General features: G+C 42.5%; 1 protein-coding gene across 1 annotated transcript in view; it reads right to left on the bottom strand.

Annotated features, from left to right (window-relative positions):
- Positions 1 to 12,086, bottom strand: part of LOC309710244 (A disintegrin and metalloproteinase with thrombospondin motifs 20) — a 78,500-nt gene extending 66,414 nt beyond the window's left edge. Inside the window, 3 exon segments of the mRNA XM_082539542.1 lie at positions 5,631 to 5,799; positions 11,085 to 11,446; positions 11,654 to 12,086. Of these exon segments, the coding sequence (XP_082395668.1) occupies positions 5,631 to 5,799; positions 11,085 to 11,446; positions 11,654 to 11,744 (622 nt within the window). The 5' untranslated portion in view covers positions 11,745 to 12,086.
- Between the last annotated feature and the right edge of the window lie 419 nt (positions 12,087 to 12,505).

The raw sequence follows: 12,505 nt of genomic DNA, 5'->3' as shown, positions 1-12,505 counted from the left end.
AGATGTCTAGTTTAAAGGGGTTCATCCAAATATACTAAAGATTAAATCATTATGGATACCATTTGAATTCAATTGAAAATGTTTGGATTGGGATACGCAAGAAGCAACCCTTCCTCTTTGTTGAATACACATGTCTTCAAATCTTAGAGTAATTTGGTTACATCTGGAAGGCCCAGTCAATAGTTTATAGGACAGATGTTGGCGTTTTACAAGGAAGTGCCGATAAAGAGCAAATACATCATTTTCTAAAGCTCTTCAAAATGTGTCAAAGATTTGATGAAAAGTCTCTAATAATATTATTTTTTATTTATCCAAATAAAAGTTCCATTGAGATTAAAAAAATCCTTTTTCAAAAGTGATTTGGTCAAGACAGAGGCAAAGATTTAGTCATTCTAAACAGAAATAAATAGTTTCTGCTTGTACTGACATACAAAACAAGCGAGTGAATACAACATATACATGATACACGATGTTGTATATACAATAACACAGAACTAGTGCCACTTCAAGAGCAAAGACATTAACAATGAGCACTATGTTCTCGATCCTTTGAAACTCCCCGACAGGAACTATTCTGGACAGTTTCCTGTCCTTCTATAGATTATTCTAATGACAAAAAGGGGCAGCATATTTTAACGTCTTTTTTTGCAGGGATAAATACTGCTAACGTTTTGCTTGAGTGAAAGCCATAGTTCACAGGTATACAAAACCAGCCCAATCGGAGATTTGCACACACAGGATGCTAATAAAATGCAAAGCAGCAAATTAAACAGGATCTTCAGGTTTTGTTAAATGCATCACTAAAGAGCATCAACCTCAACACTGCAATTTATGCAATCACACGTTTATACGTAATGTTAAAATCCTATCTGATAAGCACATATACAAGGCCTCATTTTTCTTTTCCTCGAAGACGACCATTTGTGACTCAACAATGACTACAGATCTGTTCAAGGAACCATTTAAATATCGAGATGTTGATTTTACTCCAAGACAATCAGTATGGATGACTTAATCACATCTACCATATTTTAAAAGAAACCCCTACTTTAGATACTGAACTATAAATCATCTTTACATTAAAAATGTAGCTCTGTGTTTTTGAAGGATGTCTGGCCTCTATGATAGTAAACAGCCCGAGACCCTGGCCAAGTCACTGATGATTTCCAGTCATCTCTTGGGTTTACCCTTAGTGGGAAACTGTTGCTCTTCCAGCATCCATGCCACCATGCAGTTAATCACTGTCACTCAAGTTGTTTGAATAAGCTCAAGTCTGTTAAGAATGCCCAGACAGTATTCAGTGGCAGAAAATAGCTCAAGTTGGAATCTGAGCAACACACCCAACACACTGGGTTCAATAGGGCTGTGGCCTCAGGGTAGGCACATGGCAGCTATTAAAGTTACAGACTGTGTGTGTACCCAGCCCTACTCAGCCCTGTCCGGAGTATCTGTTATCCTAAACTCAGCGAGTGCAATGGACCAAATTATTAGCTGCTTGCATTATCTGTCATGGAGTGTTATGAAATTTGAGGCACTAACTCAACAGAGCATCCTACCTGAAGGGAAAACTCACTCATTACACACAAATAGCACATGTGGTGGCTCAAACTCGCAATCAATGCATGAAAAATCAGATTTTTTTAGACTCATCTGACACATTTTAAGGCTAGCGTTCAGATCACAGTGATTCAAAAGACAAAAATATTCAACTGGCATTCAAAAAGACAAGAGAAATGAGTCTTTTTCAAATGAGGGCCAACAGCAATGCAGTGAGTAAGAAAGCTACTTTATAGAAGCAGGTGTAAAAGAAGAAAAGCAGGCAGTGGGAGCTCGAGAAAAGGCAAGGGCCACTGCCAAGCTCTGAAGCAAGACAGACAGGCACATGCAGTGCAAGCCAGAATTGCTCAAACTCACAAAGAAAGAAGTTCGTTTCCCCATTCCTCTCCGCTCTTGCTCAGCAATTCTCAGCACTCAGTGGGACACTTCATCCACTGACAGGCCAAGGAGATGACATGCACTTTCACAAACACACATTCACAAGCAAACCACATTTACACACGGACACAAAAGCCCCAAAACAAACTCTGTTTTTATTCTTTGCCACAATAGGTACTTCCTGGAATGCAGGAGGTTGAGTCAGTGCAAGGGCCATAAGGCCACAGAATAAGCCTAAGCCCTTTGGAGCCATGTGACACCCAGAAGTTCCACACAATCTAAAGAAAGATGGTGAAGATGACAGAGTAATTGCTGTTCGCCCATCACACCCTAGCTGACCACATTTCCTGACCCCTGTCAAGAGCCGTGCTTCAGAGGAAAACAAAGGGTTTAATGCATACATAGTTCCAAGTGAGGCCCGGCAAACAAGCCGCCAAGCCCAGAATCCACGCACCTCTAGGAGGGAAAAGTTCAAGGTCACATCAACTCATCCAGTGAGTGACTCCAAACAAAGAGGGAAGTGAGGTCACAATCAACAAGTGCCTCCATTCACATACATGAAAGCGCAAAGGGAGGGCAGGCACCGATTCAAGTCGGCTAGTTCAAACCGCAGGCGGGGAGGACATTTTTCCATGTAAATGAACCCATTGACCAAAAACCTGATGCTAGCATTTGAGCTACCATGTATACACAGTGGGCACCGAGAGGGGAATCGTATACGATGATTGTGTTAAGGGTCAGGGGGCACAGATGCCATCTGTGCCAAGTATTGCCGCATCAACGCCAGGCAATTCGGTCTCCAAGCTGGCCTCGGTTACCCATCAAGAAATCAGGCAAGCTGCTTGAGAGCTGACGCTGGAACAGGACTTTGGGTAGTTGGATTTCAGTTTGGTGTCAAGCTGTCTTTTAGTCTTTTCACTGTTTCTAATTCAGACAAAATATGACACCCCACAGTTCTGGACTTGCAGCCAGTGGCTTGGTGAAAGAGATTCTTTGCAATTCCCGCTTCCCTTTGCCTTTTGCTTGTCTTCACATGGATTTTTAAAAAGCAAAGGGAGCAGAGCGACAGAAGAATCTACCCCTACCTGCAGCCGCCCTCATTTCTGCGCTTATCTCTATCAAAGGATGACACGGGGATTCACATGCAAGCCGACAGACTGATACCCTGTAGAATGTGTCATTAGGGGTCGGAGCCGTGTTGTGGTTTGAGCCTGTTAAGCTTTATTGCCTCTATGCTTTCAAAATTCAGAGCGAGGCACAACAAGGCACTCTGTGACTTTAAAACATTAATCACCCACTCAACAGCTATCTACTCCAGTAAAGGTATTCTAAACAGAAGGAAAACCACCCAGGTTGGCTGACAGAGAAAGGAAACTGATACAGCTGCAATGTCCATCAAAGACACTGGCATCAGTGGTTCAGTAGGATGAATTTACATTTAAAAATGTCATATAAACTTCCATCCATTCAACACAGCATTACAATAACAGCCTCTCGCTTTATCAACAGACCATGAACACATGTCGTGAAGAAAAGCAGCTGAAGACAGCCGTGACCTGACAGTTAAAATAGAATTTTCCATCAAGGTAACACTTCAGTCTTATCAGTCCACTTCTACATCTGACATCTCACAAGCAGTGACAGCACAAGTATGAATAAGTCAACTATTTGTACGTGTCGGAGATGACAAGCTCAAAGCTCAAAACAGAGCGTCATCTTTGTGAAATGTTTCTATGTGGAAACATCGCTTTCCTCTCCTTTCAGCATTTTTTTCTTTCAGAGATCTTGGAAACTCTTACTTGTCTTAGGACAGCAGATACAGAAGTCTCCGTTGTTCTGGCGCACTGCGCAGTGCACGAGGGAGGTATTCTGAGCCAGCATTTCTAAAGGAAGCTCTTATCTTACCATTCTGCTGATACACATGCTGTTTCCTGAAGGTGTGTTTGATAAAGCGCAGTTTGTTTCATCTTTATCGTTTTCAAAAATATGTTTTGCTTCAGGAAACAGCAAAAAAAGGGGGATGGATAAGGAATAAAATCACCGTATGTCTTGCAAAAACTTTTTTTTTTTTACAAATCAGAGTGGCTGCTTGGAAGGTCATCAGCACTTCTCTGTGTGGCTCAAACGTTCTCTCCACACGAAAACACGAATATGGAAGAGAAAGCGACAAAGAGAAAAACAGAGTCATAAGATCGCGTTGACCTTGACAGAGAGTCCTTTTAGAGCCAGTCAAAAAAAAAGGAGATTGGAATCGGCTCTCTTGCTAACATCACAGGTTTTGGGTGGGTAATCTATGTGCTTCTTGCTTAAAATGTGGTCTTGTGTGATGCTTATGCGCTCCTCTAATCCATTAATAAAGCTTTCCAGTTTTTCAAACACAATGACAAGCTGACAGCCTGAGTGTGTTGACATTTATTTTAGAAGTCAGTTTAGTCTAATGAAGAAAATTAAGTGGACAATTTTCCTTCTGAGACATCAATGTGCAGACATACTGCAAAGCCAGGAGGAAAATGCCCAAAGACCAGGAGAAAAAACTGCAAGTGTTCCGGAAGCAGGACGACACGCGTCAAGTTAGCGTTTATATGTAACCTGCACTGCGCTGTGTGTCATAAAAAGACAGGACAAGCCTATTAGTCTGTGCTCAGTGAAGCCTTCAAAGAACCAATTTTTCACAACATGTGGAGATTGCCCTTTCTGATAATGGCACAGTCTGGGGACACCTCACAGTCCTAACCCAGGCCCACTGCTTCTTTTAATCCCTTGTTCATTGTTTACTTGCTATCCTTTGATGAGGCCCCGCAGGTGTCTCTAACACTTTAAACACCTACATCCCAGCTACCTCCTGCTGTACACTGAACAAAAGGATTTCATTTCACAGTAAAGGTCATGAGAAGCTATTTCAGGATGCTTCTCATTTCATGTTAACTAGACATTAAACTGGTTTACACACTTAAACTGAATGGTGGAAATGGATGTTCTTAAAACATTAAAAGTCAGGGGGTTAATAGATATATATACACAAAGCTTTCAGCGAATGCTGGGTCTCTGTTTGCCTCACACAGATTGAGCGAGTGAAAGGGTTGAGCATATTGAGGCAGCGTTGGCCTATCCAAGTTTTTTTAACCCACCGCCACACACAAAGGCCACCACTGGGCGACAATGGCTGCGTTCAGACAACAAACAAATCAAGCAGTCGGCATATAAAAGATTTATCGCGTCACTCGACAAAGGCCCCCCTTGGAGGACAACTTTAAGGTCTTCCATCGAGGTGAACTTCACTCAGTCACCCTGCTTTTCTCTTGAGGGCCTCTCCACCACCCGCAGGGCCTCAACCATAAAAATTCAAATGAAATTGGGGGAACTTTCCAGCAGCCTCCCAAGTGGAAAACCCCCCCAGTTCTTTTCAGCTGCAAACTAAAAAGTTATCGCACCTACCCTCTGAGCTCCTGCTACAAACCTGGGACTCAATGTTCCAGCAGAGGAGGCATGAAACCACCACGCAGTGCACAAGTAACAGCCACTAATCAAGGCTGAAATCTGCAAGCCAAAGATCGTGACTGAGTATAATTTACATTTTAGGGCAGTGTTTATTGCCACGGTTCAGAAAGAAAATACAGGAGATAAGGAGGTAAGTGTTTGTGGGTGAAAGTCAGACAGACTGTGGTTACAGGTAGAATACTTAGGCAGTCTATTACCTGAGGCAGCACAGGGATCTGCATTGTTGTCAGATTTGGAGATGTTTCTTTTCCTCTCATGTCGATAGACGAGATGAGGTTTGTCGTGTTCTTCATCGTATTCCTCCCCAGCAGCGTTTAAAAGGGGTTCCAAGAAGAATTCGCCATGTTGTGTTGTAAAAGTTCCAATCTATAAGGGGGGGAAAAGCCAGGAGATGTCACTGGTACAAAGCATGCACGTGCATGTGTGCATATTCTACTGTACGCGTGTCTGTTTATTTCACAGTTTCATTTACACAGGTTGTGGTCTCTTTGCAGTCACTCGGTCCTAGCCTCTGGCACCAGGGTTCACATTATTTCCATGCTTTTAAATAAGCTCTTTTGACAGGTGTGTATGGAAAGAACATGCTGATTGAAAAGGCAACAGAATATCCGTAACTGCTTTCATGTCAGTTATTGTTGAAGTTTAAGCCCTGAGAATTTCATTCCGTGACAATGAAGGCGAGTTTTGAAACATTTTAAGTCTTTTGCATGATACATTTATCAGGGTGCTGTTGCAATTCAGTAAACCGTTTCACACATTTATGCACAGGTTATTAGGTAAGCTGTAAGTGTCAAAATGCGTTTTTCCCCGAAAACCCTGACACTGGGAAGAGTGACATCATCATACGCGGACCAAGCTGCTGACAGAGGAATGCTAATATTGATTTGGCAGCTCGGTCCCTCACAAAGCTTCTTAGCTCACTCAGCCATGAGGCGCACTGGTGTTTGCATGGTAATTTCATGCGCACACTTAAACAGGATATTGGAGGCTGGAATGTTATCTTTAAGGCAGCATTACGCCATAAACATCCCCGAGTGATGGACATTTGACAATGGAAAAGATACAACTCGGACGTGGAAAACAAGTACAAACTGGAACTGCACTTTTCCTCCCTACTTTTCAAAAAGTGAGGGATTAGATCCCCTGCAGGTTTACACTATAGCTCCTGAAAAAGGTTAAAGGCACTCAGTTCTACAGTTAGGTATTTGGAAAGTGGCACAATTTGTGTAATTTTTGCCTTTGTATGACATTCAATTCAAATCAAGATGTGAAGGCGGTTTCACGGCCAAGTGGGACCTGTTTCCTCGTCGTTCCACGACAAATTTAGCAGATAAAAATTCTGGAGTTGATTCCAAGTGTTGCACTTTCATTACTTAGGTGTTAACTGGAACTATGTGAAGGTCAAAGAGATATCAGTTTAGGTGAATGAGGCCCTCATTAGGCTGAAAAAAAAACCTATTAAAGAGATAACAAAAACTTTAAGAGAGGTTAAATCAACACTCTGCTACATTCTTTTAAAAAAAGGGAATGCACCAGCCAGCTCAGCAACACCAGAAGGACTAGAAGACAAGGCTATGTTATGGTATGGGCAACTATCACTGTCAACAGAACAAGTTTGCCGGTGTTTATTGATAACGTGACTTATTCCACCAGTGTATGAATGTGAGAGTGAATGAATAGTGGTATTGTAAAGCGCTTTGGGTGCCTAGAAAAGCGCTATATAAATCCAATCCATTATTATTATTATTATTATTATTATTGAGATAATCAGCAGGATAAATTGTGAAGTGTACATGTGCTATACTTTCTGCTCAGGTTCAGCCAAACACTTCAAAACAGATCAGACAGTGCTAATAGTTAAATGAACCAAAGCATACTGCTAAGATAACTTTGTCAACTCAACTTTCTGAAGACAAAGCTGAAGGCAAAGAGACACACAAGCAAGCAGCAATCTAAGGTGGCTTACAGTAAAGGCCTAACAGAGATTTCAGGCAGTCTAGAACCCATCAAAGTATGAAAAACAGTCCTGATATTTAAAATTATCCAAATCAGTGTGAGCCTCTGAAAATAAGGAAGGGGTGTATAAAAGTGGCTGTAATTCCTGAAAAGTTAATGCAATAATTTTGCTTAATCGCTTAAATAAAAGCTGAGAGTCTGGACTTCAATCACATATTAATTCTTTTATTTAGAATAACTATGCCATGTTCCAAAAACATATGGATGTGGGTTCAGTGCAAAAGTGTCAAAACTTTCATAAACAATGCACAGGATAGAAACGCCTTCACTTGTTGAAGCACCCCCCCCCCTCTGCCCTGGATCAGTACTGGTTCTTCAGTTCTGAGAAGCCAGTGAAACGAAATAGAAGTAGTTTTCAAATCCAGCGGGGAACTTTGAGAGAAGACAGCATGAACGGATGCATTTGTATGAATGATTTCGAGATGATGTGACTCTTTTTTTTTAAGTCCTAAAGTCCACCAATCACTCATCATAGACACAAAACATGCTGTGACAACAACTCGCCAGAGAAGCTGATACTGAATAAACAGTGTTCATGAAATGGTCTTTGCAGTCAAAATAAGATTCAATCCACTCAAGCATACACGACTACATTTTCTTACATTTACACGGTCGAGTAAAAAACAAATTTATGTGGCTAAAACGCATCAGGAATTATCCACTGCAGAGAACGTTTCCCTTTGTGTTTCAAAAAAATGATCACTGAATAACAGTCAGATATTACTTCATTCTTGACCTTGGAACTACAAAAAAAGCACAAGGTTCATTTGGTACATGCTCTGGTTCATTTCGGTGCACATCTTGAGCAGATGGAGATTACTCTGTTGTCATCAAACTGTCGATGTAATGTCCTCTTTGTTCACAGCAGGCTCAAAACATTCGCTTTCGTCTCATCTGGTTGTGAAAATAAAACTCTGTTTAAATATGCCTGATCAACATAGAAGTACTGCAGCCTTTTTCAAACCATTGCAGTCATAATCTAAATATAATGAATGATTTATACAATGCAAAAATTGGTAGATGTTTGCCGGTGTCTTGTAAATCACTGTCTATGGTGAATTAACTTCAATTAGGTAATTACGGGTGATCCAGTCTAAAGTTTCGTGTAGTGTTAACAGAAAGCTGAACAGATAAATGCTCCCTTTAGTCAGCGGAGAGGAAGAGATTCAGGGTTTCCCAGCATTAGCTCAGCAGCAAATCTGACAAAGGTTTGGGCAGACACAATGGCTGCTGTTCAGTACTGGGTGCTGAACTGGACCTTACAACTGAGAGACCCCTTTTTGAAGCGAGGTCACATTCATGACATGAGTGGACCGACTGCTGGCACACAGCTCTATTATGAAATCTCTCAAAGACACTATGATTTTCTGTGGCTGCAGACACCTGCAGTCAGTCTCTGTTAAATATCTTACGGCATAAAGGTGCCGTGAACCTGATCTTTGTGCAGAGCTGCTTCATTCTGTGCTGGAAGTAAAACAGATGCATTTGTCAGAACAGCCTGACTTAACCTACACTTCTATTATGTGAGTGGACTGAAAGACCCAGCTTCTCAAGGAACCCAAATTTCCCACGGTGTGAGCAATCTTTAAGTCTCCTCCGCAACCTTCATTGGCAGCTGTCTTCTCTTCGGGGCATTTCTCCTCTTTTCTGCCCTTCATGACTCCCTTTGAAAAGGCCAAAAGCTCCTCAACCCTGCCTCCCCCAAGCTCTCCTCAATTGCCCCCCGGTGATAGCTTTGAGCAACATTGGACGAAAGGGGAAACTGCTTTTTCCAGAATGACCCCTTTGTTTTAGGGCCTAATTATTCCTTAATGACCTCATCTCACCAAAATGTGCCCGGGCCATTAAGCCCCAGTGATCAGACACGGAAACATTTATGACCCAATAGCCTCTGGTGGTGTGTCCATTGTCCTGTCATTCTCAATGAGTGATGTTGCAAGGAAACAAGACGGTTTGTTGAAAAAAAGGATGCACACATGTTTGTATAAGTGAGTCATATATCAGAGAGGGCAATTAAAGGCTGCCCTGATAAATGGAGAACACCTTTTGTCTTAAATTGGTGAATAACAAGAAAAACACTTTATTTGATCTTATTTTATTTTTGATAGCTACACTGCTGTGAGTCAATTCTTGCAAAGTGATAATACAAAGATTTATGTTTTTTAACTGAATGTGCAAATAACTATATGACATGCTATTCTCCTGCTGTACATCTAAAATAAGGATAACCATCACTGATAATGGCCTAGAGCAGGAGGAAGGCTTTTGAGGCTATGGTCAGTCTATCTGTCCACTCTAACAACCCCTGCTCTCCCACCCTGCCCCATCCCCAGGCACAGTCTATGCCAGAATCCGCCTGGCGCGACTAAGGTCAACCCCCTGCCCCTGTACCAGTAACCTTATGTGACCCATGAAGTCATCGCTGTCAACAGTTATCAGATTCCCTCACATTGGAGTCAGCAAACTAAATGACTCTGGCATCAGGCGTCCGATATTACACATAAGTCCTATAAACCCCCTTATTACCCACTTATTCCATTACACCCCTATAAAGTTGGCAGGGGAAAAAAATGTGATACATTTTCATCAATGAGCATCTTCTTTCTTCTGTCAATTAATGAACATGCCTCTTTAGGCTATGAAGAGTGACCACAAGAGAAGCGAGTTCCAGGAACTACATGGTGGCATCTTCAAAAGACCTATTTGTCTATGGGTCAAACTTATGATGATTTGAGTATCATATTATAAACATTAAAGAAGCTGGAACAAGGAAATGTTCTGCATTTTTATTCATAAAATTAAAAACTGGACTGCTTCAAAATTGGGTTGTCAAACATAAGGCCTGGGCCAAAAATCGGCCCAAAGAATGTAAATAGATTTTGAACTTTTAACTGTATTTTTATAACTTTTACAGCTTTTCCAGTTGATTAAGTCCCCCCTCCTCCCCACTGCCATTCATACTAAAACAAAGTAATTAACTATTAGTTAATTGACAGAAAAGCGCCTCCTTTTCCACTATCTACTACAAGGTTGGGGGGGGGGGGGGGTTTACATCCATAGTAAAAAACAAACAAACAAACACCTAATATTTTTTGTCAATGAACAAAAATATAACATTTTATGAATACAGGACATTCTGGGCAATGAACTACCAGAACTTTTGACACGTTTATCATGTCATTTCATTGGTCCAGTGCACTTAAAATCAGTGTGGGCTGTATATGGCCTGTAAAATGAGTTTGGCATCTCTGTTTCACAAGCACGAGCATGACACCAAATAACTAATAATCCATTTCTGTGTGAAAATCCTCTATGACCACATCAGGGTTTTAGTGTGTTTGCAGACGGACACTTCAACAGAGTGGCTTGTTGTCAAATCAGCCCCAATCCCAACCATAACAACCAGCCCTCACATCCATCCCACCCCACCATCCCCACAGGCACAAAGGTGCAGGGCTTCCCATTGTCACTAGTCCAGTAACACTTGCTCTCGATCCACACTTACACACATGACTTGAGCTGTGGGCTGTGCGTGCGTGGATGGAATTCGTTTAAATGGAAGAAAGCATGTCAGAGTGATTAAAGCTTCCCAAAAAAGAAGCTTGAAGATAGCGGAGTGGAAACCAAGTACTCACCAGACCAGTGCACAGGCTGAAGACGGCAGGGTACTCGCGCTTGGCGTTGACGTGTCCACGGAAAAAGCAGTGGCGCATATCGCCGGGGTCAGTGGACTGGGAGTCCGTGTCGTTGCTCTGCTCCTCTCCCAAGTGTGTCACCGTGTAAGAGGGCGCGATAAAGCTGGAGTCTGCGGTTAGATTGAGATGAAAGCGTTCCCCGAAAGCATCAATCCTGTAGTGAAGCCGTAAACCGGACAGGTCATTGTTTAAACTCCGCCGTCTCCTTCTGTAGTGCAGTTTGTGGGGGAACGACTCTCCGAAGTCATTCACACGTAGCGGCTTGACGATTTCATACGATGACAGCTGCTTGATGAAGCTTTCTGCTCAAAAAAAAGTCAGAGAAAGTTGGAAGTGAGAGACAAAGCAATGGTAACAAACAGCCTAGAGCCTGTGTAACAGACTAAATGCAGATGCAGGGTGACAAGCCTACCGCACGCCGGGAATCATGCTCAATCACCGTTAATAATGTTGAAACACATTTCAGCAGTATCACTTCATCGTACTCGCAAGCCAAAAGAAAACACTACCTTGTTTCGGATGCAACTGGTATTGCAGAGTCTCCCGGACAAAAGCTGACAGATGACACATTAGTCCAACCAGCCAGATTGCAAACTGCATGATTCCCTCCGCAAAGAAACCCGGGCTGTCGTCTCCAAGGCAGTACCCTCAATCTCTCTCCGAGCGGCTCCCCCTCTGCCTCTCCTTTCCCCCCGGCTTGTCAGCAGCAGGTCGTGGGATCCGTGGACGCTCTCTGCAGCGCAAGTCTTGCAAAGTGCACTGGCCTCATCGCATTGCTCAACATGCATCCACTACCCTCTATAAAGGCGAACTATTTATGACACATTCATCCCCCCCCCCCCCAACTCGGAAAAAAGTGCTGCCTAATGTTAATTGCAGTCTATACTGAAAGGAGGGATCAGTGCCAAGTAAGCTTTCCCTTAGCCATCCCTAGAACACCCCGTGCACCCTAAGCACTCACCAACTGCGAAGCAACGCCCCTACAATCTCGAGCCAATAGTGAGTGTGCCTCGGCCACCACACAAGGTACAAGCTGGAGTGTTGCAGTGCTGAGACCGGTCATGTTGCACAAAATCAGCCAAAACAGTAAAACGAAGTGAAAGTCCGGTGATTTCTGTTTGTTTTCAGCCGTGATTCTTGCTATGATTCTAGCTTTGTCACTCTCACACACACAAAGGCACACTCTGAGGAAAGCCACACTTTGAAGCTGTGCCATGCAGCACTAAATTTCCTTGATTCTATATTAGGCTGTTATTAAAAAGAGTCGTGATGTAACTGAGATGCCAAACAATGAAGTCATATTGGATTTACAGAATAGGCTTCAAACCTAGACTGTTATACTGGCTAGGTCAGCATGGTAG

This window comes from Aulonocara stuartgranti (assembly GCF_965226115.1).
Source record: "Aulonocara stuartgranti genome assembly, chromosome: 7".
Classification (NCBI taxonomy): Eukaryota; Metazoa; Chordata; class Actinopteri; order Cichliformes; family Cichlidae; genus Aulonocara; species Aulonocara stuartgranti.
Note: the sequence above shows the minus strand (reverse complement) of the source record. Positions and strands in the feature narration are given on the sequence as shown.